The 18,644-nt window shown below is 34.4% G+C and overlaps 1 protein-coding gene across 3 annotated transcripts; it reads left to right on the forward strand.

Annotated features, from left to right (window-relative positions):
• The first annotated feature begins 331 nt into the window (after positions 1–331).
• Positions 332–7,721, forward strand: LOC127082881 (protein HIGH CHLOROPHYLL FLUORESCENCE PHENOTYPE 244, chloroplastic). Of its 3 annotated transcripts, none has more exons than XM_051023108.1 (7): positions 332–920; positions 1,000–1,194; positions 1,285–1,377; positions 1,448–1,543; positions 1,619–1,759; positions 2,410–2,611; positions 7,702–7,721. In XM_051023108.1, exons 1-6 carry the CDS (start codon positions 453–455, stop codon positions 2,584–2,586), a joined length of 1,170 nt encoding a protein of 389 aa, XP_050879065.1. In that variant the 5' UTR covers positions 332–452; the 3' UTR covers positions 2,587–2,611; positions 7,702–7,721. The 3 variants fall into 3 exon arrangements, with proteins under 3 accessions (XP_050879065.1, XP_050879064.1, XP_050879063.1); XM_051023107.1 differs by lacking the exon at positions 7,702–7,721 and adding an exon at positions 2,870–2,899; XM_051023106.1 differs by lacking the exon at positions 7,702–7,721 and having other exon boundaries at positions 333–920; positions 2,410–2,759.
• The last annotated feature ends 10,923 nt before the right edge of the window (positions 7,722–18,644 follow it).

Consider the following 18,644-nt stretch of genomic DNA (forward strand, 5'->3'; position numbering starts at 1 on the left):
ATTTTAAAATATAAAAAGTTAATATATATTATTTTCTCTTATTTATTTATTTTTTATACTATGCATTGATAAAGTAAAAATTTTTACATTATCAATTATCATCGTCGGTTTGCATTATTTTATAATAAATAAAACTAAAAATCAAATTTGTTTTAATATCTAACATTTATAATTAATTGAGTGTGTAATATCTTTTTAAATTATCATTATATTTCAATTTTTTATTATTATTATTATTATTATTATTATTATTATTATTATTATTATTATTATTATTATGAGTAAAACAAAAGAGATTAGTAAAAGGGATATTTTGTTATTATTGGTATCGGGTGGTGAAAGATAAGAGAATTGCGGTGTGTGGTAGCAATGGAAGACGTGGCGAAATTACGATCACGAGTATCGGATTGAATGAGAATTAGAAAGAGAAGAACGAAGCATTTCCCGGTCATATGAAAATGGCGGGTTTGAGGCTACCCACTTCTACTGCTACTGGTTGTAGGTCGAGACTATGGGGTGTAGCACTAGCACCCACGACGAGGAGACATGCATTTCACCTTGAGGTTTATGGAAGTAGTAATAGGAGAGTCGGTGGTGTGAAATGTAGTATTAGTGGAGATGTTGGTGATAGGTCGGCCGTGAATCTTGGTACCGGGACACCTGTTAGGTCAACCAACATACTTGTTGTGGGAGCCACCGGCACTCTTGGAAGGCAGATTGTGAGAAGAGCACTCGACGAAGGATACGACGTCAGGTGCCTTGTAAGGCCGAGGCCCGCTCCTGCCGACTTCCTTCGAGATTGGGGAGCAACTGTTGTCAATGGCGATCTTAGTAAACCAGAGACTATTCCCGCTACTTTGGTCGGTGTTCATACTATTATTGACTGCGCCACTGGCCGTCCTGAAGAGCCTATCAAAACTGTAATTACAATCCTTTCATTCATCAATCTCTCCTTATTAATTATTTAAAATTGAATTTGAATTTGAATAAATGAAATAGGTAGACTGGGAAGGTAAAGTCGCCCTTATACAATGTGCCAAAGCAATGGGAATTCAGAAATATGTTTTCTATTCCATCCATAACTGCGACAAACATCCTGAGGTTCCACTCATGGAGATCAAGTATTGCACCGAGAACTTCCTCCGTGATTCCGGACTCAATCACGTTGTCATTCGCCTATGTGGTTTCATGCAAGTATGTCTATTCTTTTTTTAATCAATGCTCTAATATTACTGTTAATTATTACTTCACAATTCAGTTACTCTAATGCAAATGCAAATGCAGGGTCTTATAGGCCAGTATGCAGTTCCTATCCTGGAAGAAAAGTCTGTTTGGGGAACTGATGCTCCCACCAGAATTGCTTACATGGATACTCAGGTTACTTACTAACTCTACTTATCATGTACATACCTCTACCTAATCACTCAACTCTACCTCTGCCTTTTAGGATATAGCTCGCTTGACTTTCATAGCATTGCGAAATGAAAAAATCAATGGTAAACTTCTTACTTTTGCCGGTCCTCGTGCATGGACAACCCAAGAGGTACGCATTACAACTTCAATGCCTATTCATTCAATAACATGCCTCACCGAGTAAATCTCTTGTCTTACGCTTTAGGTGATAACTTTGTGTGAGAGGCTTGCTGGTCAAGATGCTAATGTAACTACAGTTCCTGTCTCTGTTTTAAGATTTACTCGCCAGTTAACTAGGTTTTTTGAGTGGACAAATGATGTTGCTGACAGATTGGCATTTTCAGAGGTATCTATTCATTTTTTTGCACCACCATCTCCATCTGCATACTTCTTTATCACTCAACTCATTAATACTTGTTGCGTCGCTCCCAAATCCTTCCCCTTTCTTTTTCCTGGTATGCTACACATTAAGCATTTTACTGGCCCCTGATTGTTTTTTAAATAGAGTGTGGAGCATGTAGGTAACTAGGCTAAGATAACTAAATGGAGTATTGGCTTACACTTTGACTTATCACAACCTGGCTTGAATGGAGTGTGTCCACCCAAATCAACTGCTCTAATAATCTCACCCGTGCCTTTGCATAGCTTTGACTCTCTGTGGAGATTTCCATTGTTGAGCTATTGCCATTGACTCTTTTACCCAAACCTACTCTCATGATTGTGTCTATCAAACACACCATAGGAAACTATATTAACCTAATTCCATTCGCGTATTGTATCTGATTTTGTCCTGTAGTTTCTACAAAACAGCCCCTGCTCTTACAAGTTTTTTCTATCTTATTGTCAACCAACACTATTATTCGATAATATCTTATCTCATCATTCTTATTCTAACTACCAAACAAATCTGCGGTGCATATAAATTTGTCTCTTTCATATTTTTGGCAGTAAAACATGCCTAATAAATGATCAATTGATTTTACGGGAAATATGCAGGTACTTACGAGTGACACAATTTTCTCTGTTCCGATGGGGGAGACATACAATCTGCTAGGTGTGGATACAAAAGATATAATTACATTGGAAAAGTATCTGCAGGACTACTTCACAAACATATTGAAGAAATTGAAGGATCTTAAAGCCCAGTCAAAACAATCAGATATTTTCTTCTAAAATATGATTTGTAATTGCATACGAGGTAATGTTGTGGGAATTTAGAGTTTTATTTTAAAAAGACTTGCCAGTGTATATTGTTTTATTTTTAAATTGATTTTGTAAATGGTGTATTCACCCAAAAACATTGGTCAGTAGTATATATATAATAGTAAGATCCATAAGCTTATCAATTTTTAGAGCGATACATATTTACTTAGTGAGAAGTGATTAAATCCACATGCATAATCATTTACCCGTAGTACATAGTTATTATACTGATATTATGGCTTTTGATTCTCAGTGTTAATGGGTTGGATATTGTGAGAGAGAAAAAAAACAGAAGAGATAGGGCCTGTTTGAAATGCATCTTAAAAACTCTTTTTTAGTTTTTGAAAATTTAAAATTTAAAAACTTGTTTGAATATAATATTTTGCAAAAGTGTTTTTAAAAACTCTTTTCTATTTTTCAGTTTTTAAAAGTAAAAAAGTGAAACAGTTTAGTTGTGTTTTGCTTCTCACTTTTTAGTTTTTAGTATTATAAAACTTGAAGAAAAAACATAAAAAATTTATAATTTTTATTAATAACATTAATGTGATTTTAAAAGATTAGATTATCAAACAAGTTTTTCAGTTTCATATTTTTAAAACAGTTTTTAAAAATACTTTATCAAACAAATTTTTTGTTAATTTTCTTCTTAAAAATAGTTTTTTAAAATAGATTTAAAAATCAAATTTTAAGAACTAAAATTAAAAAGTGTTTCAAACAGGTCCATAGTGTGGTGGAGAGGAGTGAGATTGTGTGTGTATCGTGGAGATCCATTGTGGGTATAGCTGTATAGGGAGCACGCGGCCTCATAGGGGCAGGGAAGGCCTTTGTATTTTTCTGTAGAGGTTGTGTGAAATGTACTGCATATGCGATTGAGTTCAACGAGAGGAGCCCATTGGGATGGTCCAACAATGACTTGTCACACATCTCATTCTCCTGCTTTAGAGGGCACAATAGAATGGGGTTTGCTTTCGATTTAATATTCAATGTCAAGATATTTTCCTTCTCTCGTCTCCCTTGAGGAATTTCCAAACACAACAAAGCCCGTTCTCTCACAACATCATCTAATCTCTTCTCTTTTTGTATGTTTTTTTTTCTTCTTCAATTTGTTCTTTCTGATCTATTTCTTCCCAACATTGCTCCTTTTTCTCCGAATTTATCATCTAGTTCTCGCTAATATATATAATTAATGTGCTTTGAATCGATTTTTCACTTTGATTAGGGGTAGAAAAGAAAGTTGAACTTGGATGGTCAACCCACCTAACTCGTGGGGTCAATAGATCAACCTGCAATGTATACAAATATAATTTCCATTTGATTTGATACTTTTTTTTAGATGTTTAATTATTATTTTGGTTTTACATGAGTGGTATAAGAGCAGAGTCTAGTATATGGGATTACTAACCTACTGTATTGTTCTTCTCTGTGTTCTGTGTTTGCTTAATCTTTGTGTTGGTGTGACCTTATGCTCTTCTTTTGTGATGATGTGAGTTGGAATGCATGCCTACAAATGTGTTGGAAATGAAACCTGGTGAGATTTTATCTTGGTGTTATGAGTTTGCTGGATACTCCTGTAGCAATCAATAGCTTGTGGAGAGATTATAGTTATTAATTTCAGATAGCAGAGTGATCGACTCTAAAAATGAAATAGCGGGTAGCGGAATAATTTTTTGTATTAATTATATGAATAATTTACCTCAATATTTAATATAGATTAGATAACTTTTTGGATTAATCATATGAATAATCAACCTATATTAATCTCAAAATCAATATATTTTAACAAAGAAAAAAATGATATAAAGGAAAAACAACCTAAAAAAAAAGAAAAACAATGAATAGAGAAGTACATGATAAAAAATAAAATTTAAAAACAGAAAATAGAAGTAGAGAAGAAGATGAAAAGAGAGAAGCTTGAAACACTTGAGACGGAGGAGTTAGGGCAAGAGAAGCACCGAGAGAAAAATGTGAGAACCAGCGAATACAAGAAACATGATGAAGAAAGGTGAAAATGCCAATTAGAGGAAAAAACATCAACGACTATAATAAATTTTTCAATTAAATTTTTTTTAGAGTAAAAAGATCTTTTCGCACTCCAAAAAAGTCTTAAAAGCAGAACATTGTTTCGGATCGGGAAATGCGCCACTCCTGCAACTCTCTATCCCAACTTTTTGGCCACTCCTTCGTAGCCGAGGGTTGCTGCATTAGGAGAGAATCCCAAGCGCGTGCCACTTCTCTGTAACGAAGGGTTGCTGCCTCAGGAGAAAATCCCGAGATAGCATCTGGAACTAGTAATAACTATGGAAGAGATTAGTTTAGGAAATATTAATTTTAGGTGGATTAGAGTTTAAGTAATGATACTTATTTTTTGGATGAGGTTAAAGGTAGTATATTGTCAGTGTAAAGAAGTATTATACTGATATCTAATTAAAATATTTTATATTATTAAATCATAATAGTATTTTAACAATAAAAATATGATGTGACGGAATACACGGATCTCATTAGTGGACAGTGTAAAAATATTTACATTTTTAATACATATTACTTTTTCTCTTTTTGGATTAGGTATTTCAAATAAGATGATATTGTATATGTCAAAGTCGGTTAACGTTCCATTGAATAAGGAACTTTCTATTAGGATCATATGTTGGATGGATCTTCAGCATTGAAATAAAGTGAATTATTATATGATACTACTATATAATAAAGATATGAGTGTAACACAAGCATAATGTAATTAATATAAAAAAATATAATCTTTCGCGGGACGTTCGTGCGTTTGCAGAAAATAATTCAAATAAAGTCGTCATCGAACTTTATTTATTCTAGAGAAAAAAAGGAAAAATATCGATAAAACTCTTACAAGAAAATGAAGATGGTCCTCACAACCCTATTCGGGTTCAAGAGTCGATTACACATGGAGAATATATTAGCAACCTTCACGACTGTTGTACTCAACAGAAACCTTTTAGTTAAATCTGCGATTGAATATTATCTTATGTCAATTGTTTTCTTCGAATGATAAAAAGTGCAAAAATAAAATAAAAAGAGGTCGCAAAAAGATTTTTATTAGGGTGCTTGACGAGATTATGGATCTCGCTCCTACGTACCTCGGGTACAATTAGGGGTGGGAATAGGCTGAGCCGAGCAAGCCTAAGCCTGACCTGTAACCTATAATAGATTTATTTCTAGGTTTGAGTCTGGCCTTTTCGAATGCCTGATTAGTCTGTTAGTCTACATAATAGTCTATTTATTTTAGACATATGTAAATAATCAATTCAAATAATGTTTAAATAGACTAACAAACTAAAAGATAAACGAGATTATAAATTTGTTTATATTTACTTATTTTAACTTACCTATTAGTATAAATTTTGTGAGACTATTTGTTCAAGAGAATTTATGAAAACAACTTATGACATTGTTCATAAGGTGTTTTCATCTTATTTTCATAAGTTCTTCAACATAACCGAGCTTTATTTATGTATTTTAATTCAAGTTACAAAACATAACATAATAAAGAAAAAAAATTATTCAAACTTATTTAAATAGGCCGGTCTGATAGGCTTAAAAAACTTTTTTATGACATGAGGCCTAGTCTTTTTTACTAAATAGGCTTATAAAAAAGCCTAGGCCTTTTCTATTAAAAAAAGCATATTCAGGTCTGTACCTGTGTAGGCTAGACCGTAGGTTTGATCTGACATATTCCCACCCTGTTAGTTGGTCTGACATATTCCCACCCCCAGGTACAATGAAGAACTCAAAGCTTCGTAGTTCGGCGTAGAAAATTATAATTTGTTGGTTGGTTTGTTTTATTGAACAAGTGTTTAGATCACCTTCTAACAGTTAAACGTTAGCTTGTATGCTCGCGGGGGAGGCTTAAGCACTTGTTTGTATTCGCATTAGAACGAACAAAACAATGTCCTTCGGTAAAAGGTTTTCGGTCGCGCGGGGCAAGAGAAAATTTGATTAGTTGAACGTTTTGTTGGATGACGATTACTCGAATGATCGAGTAAGACAACTCGTATCTGAACAATCGAGGAGAGGAATATAAGGCTCTAGACCATCTTCTTTTTCATCCTTAATTGTAAAAATGGTTTGGATATTGTTAAGGTATCTTGGATAGACGACGAATACTCAAATTGTCGAGTAAGACAACTCGTATCCAAGTATTTGGAAAAGGGAATAGAAGGCTCTAGACCACCTCCTTTTTCGTCCAAGTTATTATGCAAATGAGTTCGCTTAAGTTTGATTACGAAAGATGGTTTGAAGCGAATAGAATTAGAAATTTTTAATGGATGACGATTGCTCGAATGATTGAGTAAGGCAACTCGTATCCAAACAATCGAGGAGAGGTATAGAAGTCTGTAGACCATCTCCCTTTACATCCTTAAGGAAATAATTTTTAAGTGTGATTAGGTGTTTTTATTTGAATTGAGAAATTACACTCGATGTTGATCGATGTTTTAAATTGCGTCGCAGCAAAATATAGAAACGGTTTGAGAAAAATCCAATTGGTGTTGGATAGGGTTTTTTATCTTAGAAAAATATTCATTATCATTATCAATCATTTATTCAATTTAATTTTCAATTTAAACAATCAAACCAACAATAATAGATATAAGTAGAGATGACAAAGATGATTGTATGGACATGAAAAATATGGTAATTATTTAGGTTTATTAGACTTAATTATTTTAATTAATTAATAGAAAAATTAATCCCATTTTTCATTAAATTAATTAAAACTAATTGACCTAATTAGTTAGTTAAAATAAATTATAATTAATCAATTATCATAATAATAATAATAATAATAATAATAATAATAATAATAATAATAAAAGATAATAGTAATAAATAAAATAAAAAGAAACTAAATAAGTTGTTTGTGTTTGTTGAAATTGTAATGAAATGCAATTGAAATTCGTTTTCTGATTGTTGTGGTATAGACGTGGTTTGTGTGATTTTTGTTATGTATACCGAACATGTTTATGCCCTGCATTTTGATGAGTTGCTCTTCTGACTTGCAAATTGGTATGTTGGTATGTGTTGAATGTTGCTGGCGTAATAACCTTCTTGCAGGATCTTTGATCATGATGATGGTAAATGGCTATTGCACATGAAGGACTCGTGACAAAATCTGTAGAAAAGACCTTATTTTCTTCTTCTTCTTTTTGTAATACTTTGTAATTTATTATTTTGAGATAATAAATAAAAATCTAAACCAACTTTCTTTTTATATTTTTGTACTTCTTATGATTATAGTTGTAAATTTCTAAAAGAAATATTTTACTTTTGAAACAAAATTCAAATTTTATTCAGTAATGTAAATTTGGTTAATCATGCTTTTGATGCAAAGTCAATAATGTTTTATTTAAAAATGATGTATGATTAGAACTCTCACAAAGTATGCACATGGTTACCTCAAAAAATGAGTTTGTACATGGTTGGAAACCTCTATCTAAATTTATAGTCTTCATTCACAACCAAGAAAAACAATCTTTGATAAACCCAAGTGCACTTAATGCTTTGAAAACCAAATAAAAAGTGGCTCACAAATGAAGTCACTCTTAAGGATATATGAATGAGCCAATGCATATGTATGGCTATGGTATAGTTAAGTGACAATGTAATGTGACCAAAAGAGATCAAACCTTGGTTTTCTATCATTTTAATTCACTTTTATTAATTGATCTAGTGCATGTTAGTGAATGATCATGAGAGTCCATAACCAAATGAAATGGTCATGATGCAATGTTGGAGATGAAAGCTCATTGAGATTAGTGTGAAAAATATGAAGGTGTTAATCAAGATCACAAGGTCAAACCCTTGACTTTTGAATCTATCGGAGGTATGCAGATGACTCCTTTGATTGATAAAAAAGGGGCATGACTAAATGAAATGGTCATGTGAATCCAGATGAAAAGAGACAGTTCAATGCAATCTAGGTAGTACAAAATTAGGGTATGATAATCCCCTAGTTATACTCATTGTCGCATCTCGAGAAATGATTCAAACAGAACCGTCACCGAACTTTATTTATTCCAATGAAGGAAATAGAAAATATCGATAAAACTTTTAAAAGAATAAAATGGTCATTGCAACCATATTCGGGTCCGGGAGTCGATTACGCAAGGGAAAAGTATTAGCACCCCTCACGTTAGTTGTACTCAACGGAAACCTTTTAGTTAAATTTGCAATTTAAATGTTAGATAATGTTAATTGTTTTCTTCGAGTGAATAAAATATTGAAAAAAGAAAAGAACGAAAACCTCTAAAAGGGAAAAAAAAGGTTTTTTATTAGTGTGTTCGTCAAGATTTGCCAATCTCGTGCCTACGTATCCTTATAGTGCAATAAGGAAATCAGAGCATTCGTATTTCGGGGAACTACGGTTTGTTAGTGTCTTTTAATGAACAACTATTTAAATCATGTTTTAAAGGCTAAACATTGACTTGTATACTCTCGGAGGAGGCTTAAGCACTAGTTTGTCATGCGCGTTAGAAGGGACTGAACATTGTTCTTTTTGAAAAGGTTTTCGATCGCACGGGCGCGAGAGAAAGATAGGTTTGATGTATTGAGATGTTTTCTTTGATGACCATTACTCGAATGGTCGAGTAAGGGAACTCGTAACCAAACAATCGAGGAGAAGAATCAAAGGCTCTAGACCATCTCCCTTTTCATCTTTAATTGCAAAAGGATTTGATAATGTTAAGGTGTTTTAAATGGACGACGAATACTCGAATGGTCGAGTAAGGCAACTCGTATCCAAATATTCGGGAGGAGGAAATGAAGGCTCCAGACCATCCTCTTTTTAATCAAATTTGTTATAAAAATGGATTTGCGTATGGTTGATATTTGTTAGATAAACGACGAATACTCGAATAATCGAGTAAGGCAACTCGTATCCAAGTATTCGATGAGAGGAATCGAAGGCTCTAGACCATCTCCATTTTGTTTAGTTTATTATTAAAATGATTTGATTTAATTTATTTAGAAGTTTTTAAGAGAAATGAAAATTGTTTGACTAATCGAGTAAGGGAACTCGTACTCAAACAATCGAGGAGAGGAATCGAAGGCTCGAAACCATCCCCTTTTTAATTTCTAAATTATATTCAGGTATTAGAATTCATTAGTTTTGATTTAATAAAATACTCGATGGTGAATCAGGTTTTGAATTTGCGTTTACAGATGAATTAAAGATATATTAACCGTCTAATTAATTAATTAATTAAAATCGAATATGTCTCATTGTAAGAAAGCCCAAGAGTAAGATATGTGAGGTTGATGGCGATGCTAAAAGTAATCGACTTACAAAGATGTTGAAATGAGCTCGACATTGAATCGAGAATTATGTGATTTTTAAATGGTTTAATGTGATTGTAATGCATCATACATGGTTTGTGAGAAATTACATAAATAAATAAATCAACTAAACAAAAAGTACTAATTCAAGCAAATCTCAAAGAAGGTGAGCAATTAATTAAGTTAAATAAAAATATTTAATAGAGTTAATCGAAGGTATTAATTAACTAAATTAAACAAAATAAAGTTACTCAAGATATTAAGTAATTAAATTAAACAAAATTGTTTAATAAAATTAACCAAAATATTAACTATTTAAATTAAACAAGGTTGTTTAACTAACTTAATTATCTTATTAATCATTTAAAAGAAATAAAAAAAATGGGCCTATTAAAAGAAAAATGACCATTATGGGGCACTGCAAGCAGCAAAAAGGAGGGTACTGGGGTCAAAGTGAACTCCAGGCCCAAACCGGAGGTCCACACCCTAGGAGGGTCCATTGGATCTTCACTCAACCTTGTTGACTCAGAACAACAAGCCTTTACCAACCGATCCAAAGGGGTAAAATAAAAGGGAGCATCGTCATACAGTGCGGGATCCACACGAGATCCCCTGGTTGACTCCTCAGTCAACCACGCGTGGCCAAGTCAGGGAAGGCCACTTGGCCTACATGCATGGAGAGAGACCGAGGTATTTAAACCTGGCTCAAAGGAGAATGAGTTCATTTGCTGAACTCATTTATCTCTCTTTGCTTTGGAGCATCATACGCTCTACAAGTCTCGTCCTCCTCTCCGATCAACCCCCATCAGAGAAGACAGTGGATGCCGGCCACAGGCGGAGACGCCACCTTCTTCTCCGGCATACCACCACCTTAAAACCCAAAAATCCAAACACAAACCCCTCCTCTTTTAAGCCAGGAATTTCGAACTCAACCTCACCTTCACCTAATTCTTCTCCAAACGCTCAAATGGAACCTTAACAGAGTTCAAAAACAAGAAACCATGAAAATAACACCCTCCAAGACAAAACCTACCTCGAATACTCTTCTAATCACTAACTGGATCTATATTTCAAGCATAAAGATCAACAAATAAGAAACCCTAATTTTCAAATTAGGGTCCAATCAACACGGATTTAAGGAAATCAACTTGGGAGTTTCATTCAGAACATCATGGTGAAGAAAATGATGACAAGAATATGAGGAAAAATGCCAACTTACCCAATTGGATCTAGTCCGATGACTTTTCCGATGACAAACAGATAAGTTCTCTTCTACTCCTTTTATGCTTTTTTAGTGTCCTCTTGTTCTCCTCTTCCTTTTTGCTGTATTGTAATGCTTGGCGTTTATGGAGAAGTTAGACAAGCTCTTCTGACTCTGAATTTTAGGGCGAAAGAGTAGAATAAAAGTGTAAATTGAGCTTTAATGATGTGTGGTGAAATAACATTTTAGGTCATAACATTAGGGTTTTTCTCTCTCCCTTTTTCCAATAGAACAATAGTGTTATTTATAGGGGGTGATGTCAAGGTGAGATACGTGTGAATTCTTTCTGATATTTGGTTTGCTCGTGTGGATTTGTTGAGAAAAATGATGAGCTTGCTAATAGTTTGACTTTCTTGTGGTCCCTCTTAAATTTTGTTATATGGTGTGTAATAAATGATGGTATTTTGCTGCTACTGACTTTATTGAATTATACCATGTACGTATGTATGGTATGTTGGAGGGTCCCATTTTTCGATAATTTTGTATGGTATGTGAGTGAATGGACCTGTGCAAACCCAACTTTACCACTTGATTGTTTGCCTCTTTTCAACTTGTTTTAATATCTGCCATGATTCCTTATGCATTTGTGTGTCCATTGTTGCAAATGAATCATCATTGATGTTGCATTGTTGATACCAATTTTGTGTGTTCTTTTTGTAGGCAAGAATTGAAGAACAAGAAGTTGTGCCTATTCCTTAATAAAGTACGCAAGAGCGAGATACGATCCATGGCTACTTTAGCAACCATAGCATATGCCCTCTATTTTGCTGATAATCTTAGTTTATGCCTTCCATTTGTAGCATTTAGGATTTTTGACTTGTAAATAAACATGTTAAGCCCTTTAACAACCTTTGTAATTTCTATAAGATTTAACATCGACCTTATGTAACCTTGGCGTGTAAAAGGACGCTCTTGTTCATTTTGAAAGCAACTGTAACATGTTTGTTTTTTCTTAGTAATAACAATAAAACTCTTGTTTCACTTAGTCTTGTTTTCCTAATCCTCCAAGCGCCTTGTAATTCAGCAATGCATTTGAAAAATTTTCGCATAAGACTTTTAATAAGCTTCATTCAAAGAGTCCTCAAATCCATACCTCCCAACCTCAAGGATCATTGCCCATAAGGTTAAGAAAAATGGAAGATCCAAACTCTATTTCTCAAAGATCAAAATTAAACATGGATTAACCTCATGGCTAAGAATGTAACCCCCTCTTGACTCAAATTAAAATCAACAAAAACTTATAATCAAAGTTATTGTAGAACATGACATAACATGAGTTCGATCCTATTTCAATGTAATAATGCAATAGCCCATGCTTTGGAACATGGTTTATCAATGTAATACAAATGAGAACTTCAAATAGAATTATGACGCAACTGAATGCAAACAAGAATGAGGACATATTATGTATAACTTCATGACTCAAAGTCTAACCTTTAAATGACCATGGCCAAAGGCCAAATGGTCATCCTAGATGACTAGATTATTATTAGAGAGGTTCAGGACCCAATAGTCATACTTAGAGTAAGTGGTATACAATGCAGTACATCATAGAAGTCTAAAAAGAAAATAAAAGGCAAGATAAAATTGGGGTACGACAGCTGCCCCTATCTAATTTCCTGGAACCCGAGAAAATGAACCGCGACAGGTTCCTCTTTAGGGTAACAACCAATTAGATACAAGGAGACCCCAAAATTTGTCCTTCGAAATATAAAGGTGCAATGCAAGGGTGAAGTGTAGTGAGATGAGAAAAATGAATTGAATAGGATTTTCTGAGAACAATCAGAATAATATATTTTATGAGGGATTTTCCAAAGATAGAAAGAAGTCTCGGTCGTTTCTAAGATTTTTTTTTATGAAAATTAGCAGAATGGAGTCTTGATTAAAACACATGAAATTCTCTGAGGATCAACGAATAAGTACCATATATGGTATAATTAGGATATTACAACAAGGGAATGATACCTCAATTTCATCTAAGACTCTTCGAGGATACTAGAGCAGTATCTCTAAGAACAAATGAGATTCTTCAGATTAATGAAGTAGTATCTCAAACAGATAAATGAGATTTTCCGAATCAACGAAGCAACATCTTATATGATACAATCAAGATATTCCAACAAAGGGAATGATACCTCAATTATATCTAAGACTCTTTGAGGATACTAGAGTAGTATCTCTAAGAACAAATGAGATTCTTTAACTTAATGAAGCAGTATCTCAAACAGATAAATGAGATTCTCTGAATCAACGAAGCAACATCTTACATGATATAATCGAGATATTCCAACAAGGGGAATGATACCTCCATCATATCTAAGACTCTTTGAGGATACTTAGAGCAGTATCTCTAAGAACAAATGAGATTCTTCAAGTTAATGAAGCAGTATCTCAAACAGATAAATGAGATTTTCCGAATCGACGAAGAAACATCTTACATGATATAATCAAAATATTACAACAATGGGAACGATACCTCTATCATATATAAGACTCCTTGAGGATACTTAGAGTCGTATCTCTAAGAACAAATGAGATTCTTCAAGTCAATGAAGTAGTATCTCAAACAAATAAATGAGATTTTGCGAATCAACGAAGCAACATCTTACATGATATAATCGAGATATTCCAACAAGTGGTATGATACCTCCATCATATCTAAGACTCTTCGAGGATACTTAGAGCAGTATCTCTAATGTTTACCTGTTGGGGACAAAGTTCAGAAAAGACTCTCCTTGGAGGAGATTTGTTGTACAAAGTTTTGCAGGGGAAAAGCTCATAAGATATTTTTTAGGATAACCTCTGCTTGGGGAGTAATGATATAAAAGACGTTGGGGAATATCATTATCAACCATAAAGTTAAGGAAATAACATGATGGAAAAAGGAACCCACTAGCACATGCAGGGTAATAACTTCGTCGACTTAAATGAGGAATGTCTGAGATACATATGATTGACCATGGATCGTGAATTATGTTATGTTTGATATTTTGTATGACATGGGTGGAAGTAACGTGCATGGAATGATGCATGAGATTTATGCAAGTATGCAATTGCTGAGGATTTTTATATGCATGTAAGAATGCGAATAACTTTATTCATTATTGATGAAGCTTCCTGTTTAGGAGGGAGGATTATGCATAGGTAAACTGATGATTGAAATGACTCTTGTTTTGGTAGGAAAATTATGCATGTATAAGGTGCATAACAGTTTTGTGCTTTGATGCAACTTCCCATTTTAGTGAGAGAGTTATGCATGTAATGTAAGCTTGTGCACATGAAAGTGTAGATGATGATTCAATATATTTTGAAATTGGTTTCCCTTTGTGAATGTGAGAGTTTTTTATACCAATGTTAATTGGGTTTGAGTTTACGATGATGCCAACAGTGGGGATTTTTATTGTTTGGGAGACCAAAGGAAATTGGACTTCAGGTTTTTTGATAATTGGAGATATGATTTAGGGTTTTTGGCTATTGAGGATCTGACTTTTCAACACTCGATACTTCAACGACATGACATTCTATGGTGTATTATGCATTCCCCTGTTGACTTTCAATGATAGGTTGCATATAAGCACATTTTTGAGGGAATGAAGTTGTTTGTGATGAAAACGACCACAAAGGTCTGCAAATGATTCTAATGTTTTTATGCGAAGAGAACAATCTTAGGGAATGTGAATCTCCTCTTTGATATAAAAATTCAATTTTATCATTCTTTCAAATGTTTTTTTGTTATTTTCCAAAACTTTAAAACAATGTTTATAAAAAATAAATACATTTTGCAAACAAGTAGATAAAGTAAAAACAATTGGGCACAATTTGATGAGAAAACTTCTCTTTTTATTGATTTGACCCTTTAATGGGAAATTGCACATAAGAATGAAATTACTTAATGAGGTAATTATTATGGAAGGAAAATACAATGGAAATGAAAATTGAGTTTCCATTGAGTTCCAATACTGCTATAATCTTTATGTCTCTAAGGGTCCGAACACCTTACTTCTAAGGAAGACAGTTGGATTGATCCTTCTCCTATGGATATTTCCATGGATATAATGGATTCATAGATTGCTGTCCTTGCCTCAGAATTAATCCCTAACTTTTGCCTGGATCTCCCTTTCGGGTTTTCAATCCATCGGGATACCTTTTTTTGCTTTAGCCTCCCTTTAGGGTTTTCGATCCACCGAGATAGCCATTTTTGCCTAAGTTTCCTTTTCGGGTTTTCAACTTAGCAACTTTTATTATTCCACTTTTTTAGGCAAAGTATTTTTTGACTGCATCAACATTTGTAGGGAGTGGCAATTCATCACCATCCATAATCGTAAGGATTAGAGCGCCTCCGGAAAAGGCTCTAACCACTACAAATGGACCTTCATAATTTTGTGCCCACTTTCTCCTAGCATCTTTGTGAAGCAACAAGATTTATTTAAACACCAAGTCGCCTTCTTGGAACATCCGAGGACAAACTTTCTTGTCAAATGCTTTCTTAAGATGCCTGTGATAGAATTGACCATGACATAATGCTTTTAGGCGCTTTTCCTTAATAAGGTTGAGTTCATCAAACCTTGCTTGAACCCATTTCACCTTGTATAACTTAGCCTCCATTAAGACTCTCATCGAGGGGATTTCAACTTCTATAGGAAAGACTGCTTCCATGCCATAAACCAAGGAATATGGGGTTGCCCCTGTCGAAGTACGTATTGATGTATGATAGCCATGTAGCGCAAAAGGTAGCATTTTATGTCAGTCCTTGTATGTGACCATCATTTTCTGAATGATCTTCTTGATGTTTTTGTTTGTTGCTTCCACGACTCCATTCATCTTGGGACGGTATGGTGACGAGTTATGGTGTTCAATTTTGAACGTTGCACATAACTCCTATATTGTCTTATTGTTGAGGTTGGACCCATTATCAGTGATGATTTTATTAGGGAACCCGTATCGCCATATGATGTTATTCTTCAAGAAGCGGACAACCACTTGCTTGGTGACATTGGCGTAAGACACGACTTCGACCCATTTGGTGAAGAAGTCTATGGTAACTAGTATAAATCTATGTCCATTAGATGCTTTGGGCTCAAGCATCCCAATCATTTCAATTCCCTACATAGAGAAAGGCCATGGTGACGCTATGACATTCAGAGGGGTAGGTGGTACATGCATCTTATCAGCATATATCTAACACTTGTAGCATGTCCTAGCATAATGATAACAGTCAGCCTCCATCGTTAGCCAGTAGTATCCCGCCCTCGGGATTTTCTTTTCCATTGCATGTCCATTCACATGGGTTCCAAAAGATCCTTCATGAGTTGATCAACTTCATGTTTGTCCATGCATATGAGCAGGACCATGTCATAATTCCACTTATATAGCACATCTCCATTTAGGAATAACTTTGATTCCAACCTCCATATAGTTCTCTTGTTAAGGCTAGAAGCATCTTCCGGATATTCTTGTTTCTCAAGATAGTGTTTGATGTCAAAGAACCAGAGTTTGCCATCCGATTCTTCTATTATTGTAAAATAATGAACAGGTTCATCAAAACGCCTTATCTCAATGTTAGGATAATGGTTAGGCCATATCAATATGTACATGTGAAATTTTGGTATCAGATATGAGATGTCGAAGGTAATGTCACGACACTAATATCTGAACAATATAAACAGGATAAACGATAAAGAACAGTAATACAAGTGACACAAGCAATTGTTAACCCAATTCGGTGCAAACTCACCTACGTCTGGGGGCTACCAAGCCAGGAAGGAAATCCACTAAACAGAATTAGTTCAAAGACTCTCAGTAAACAACTTCAAGTTATAGTCTTTTCACCTAACCTCTACCCGTGTGACTTTTATCTAAGAACTCTTAGATATGAGATCCTACTCACTCCCCCTCAATCACAACAGTGATGTAAAAACAAATATTACAATGAAAGAAGACACTCTTCAAGAACACATACTTGATCTTGCTTAAAAGCTTCAACCAAGTAAACACACACTCATGCTTCAAAGCTTAGAGTGGACAAATTACAACTCAAAAGTCAGTCCAATTCAATCATCTATGGATGAATGAATGGCTCACAATACACACGAACACATAAGACTAAAACCCTTATTCTCTCTCAATATTTCGTTCGTTATTTCTTGTGTGTTAAAACCAGGTTTTCCATGCCCTTTATATAGAAGTGTTTGGCTGGGCTTGAACATCATAAAACCCTAAAACTATTTTCCATTCATATCTTCTCATGACAGCTGATTATATCTTGTTGGAAAATAAGTCAATATGGTTGTAATTACTGATTGAATAACGCGTTCAATCATCACATCAATCACACAGAGATTAGCATAAAAAGCACAATCACACAATACATAACATTCATACTGAATGTTCTGTATACAGATGTCATGACATCGGGTCTGACATCTCAGTAAAATCCTGCACATTCACATTTTAAACACCCTGCAGGAACCTGTTATCTTATGTCAAGACAACACTTGTGATAACTTGTGAACACTCTAGGTTTTACCAAAATTGCTGCCAACACATAGAACCAACAACATGGATGCCAGAGTTTCCAAGGCATCTACCATTTGATTCTCTTCTCGAGGAATATGGGAGAAAGTGATTTTATCAAACTTTGGGAGTAACTTCCATACATAATCCTGATATGGAATTAGATTAGCATGTCTAGTTTCTCAATCACCTATGATCTGATATATTACTAGAGCGAAGTCTCCATATACTTCAAGGACTTTAATCCTTAAGTCGATAGCTTCCTCCAATCCCAATATGCAAGTTCATACTCAACCATGTTGTTTGTACAAGTGAAGAAAAGCTTTGTTGTGAATGGTAGATGAAAATTCTTAGGAGACATCAATACTGCCCCAACTCCATGACCTGTAGCATTTGAAGCACCATCGAACATAAAATTTTATCGCTCCCCTGGTTCGGGTCCATCATCATGTTCAGGGATCTCATAGTCATTGGTGCCATTGACATATTTCAGTATCCTTTTCACTTGGTTTATGTGACTGACTTTTGGTTCAGCTTGATATCTAGCACAAACACCTACAGCAAAAGCAATGTCAGGTTTGCATGCTGTGAGATATAGCAGACTCCCTATCATGCTTCTATAGAGACTTTAATCTACACAAACACCATTTTCATCTTTAGAGACTTTCAGATGAGTAGGAGCAGGTGTCCTTTTATGACTTGCATTCTCCATGCCAAACTTCTTAACAATGTTTTTGGCATATTTGCTTTGAGATAGAAAGATAGAATCTTCCATCTGCTTGACTAGTAGCCCAAGAAAATAGGTCAGCTCTCCAACAAGGCTCATTTCAAATTCATACTGCATTTGTTTAACAAAATGTTCGACCATCTTATCTGACATCCCACCAAACACAATATCATCAACATATATTTGAGCCACCATGAGTTTTCCTCCTTCATTCTTAACAAA

This window comes from Lathyrus oleraceus, chromosome 5, assembly GCF_024323335.1.
Source record: "Lathyrus oleraceus cultivar Zhongwan6 chromosome 5, CAAS_Psat_ZW6_1.0, whole genome shotgun sequence".
NCBI lineage: Eukaryota > Viridiplantae > Streptophyta > Magnoliopsida > Fabales > Fabaceae > Lathyrus > Lathyrus oleraceus.

What these genes read in the sequence shown, in the direction of transcription:
- LOC127082881 (XM_051023108.1), top strand. Translation starts at nt 453, where the DNA reads ATGAAAATGGCGGGTTTGAGGCTACCCACTTCTACTGCTACTGGTTGT. An exon ending in CTGAAGAGCCTATCAAAACT is followed by an intron (nt 921 to 999) that starts GTAATTACAATC and finishes TAAATGAAATAG; the next exon opens with GTAGACTGGGAAGGTAAAGT. An exon ending in ACAGATTGGCATTTTCAGAG is followed by an intron (nt 1,760 to 2,409) that starts GTATCTATTCAT and finishes GGAAATATGCAG; the next exon opens with GTACTTACGAGTGACACAAT.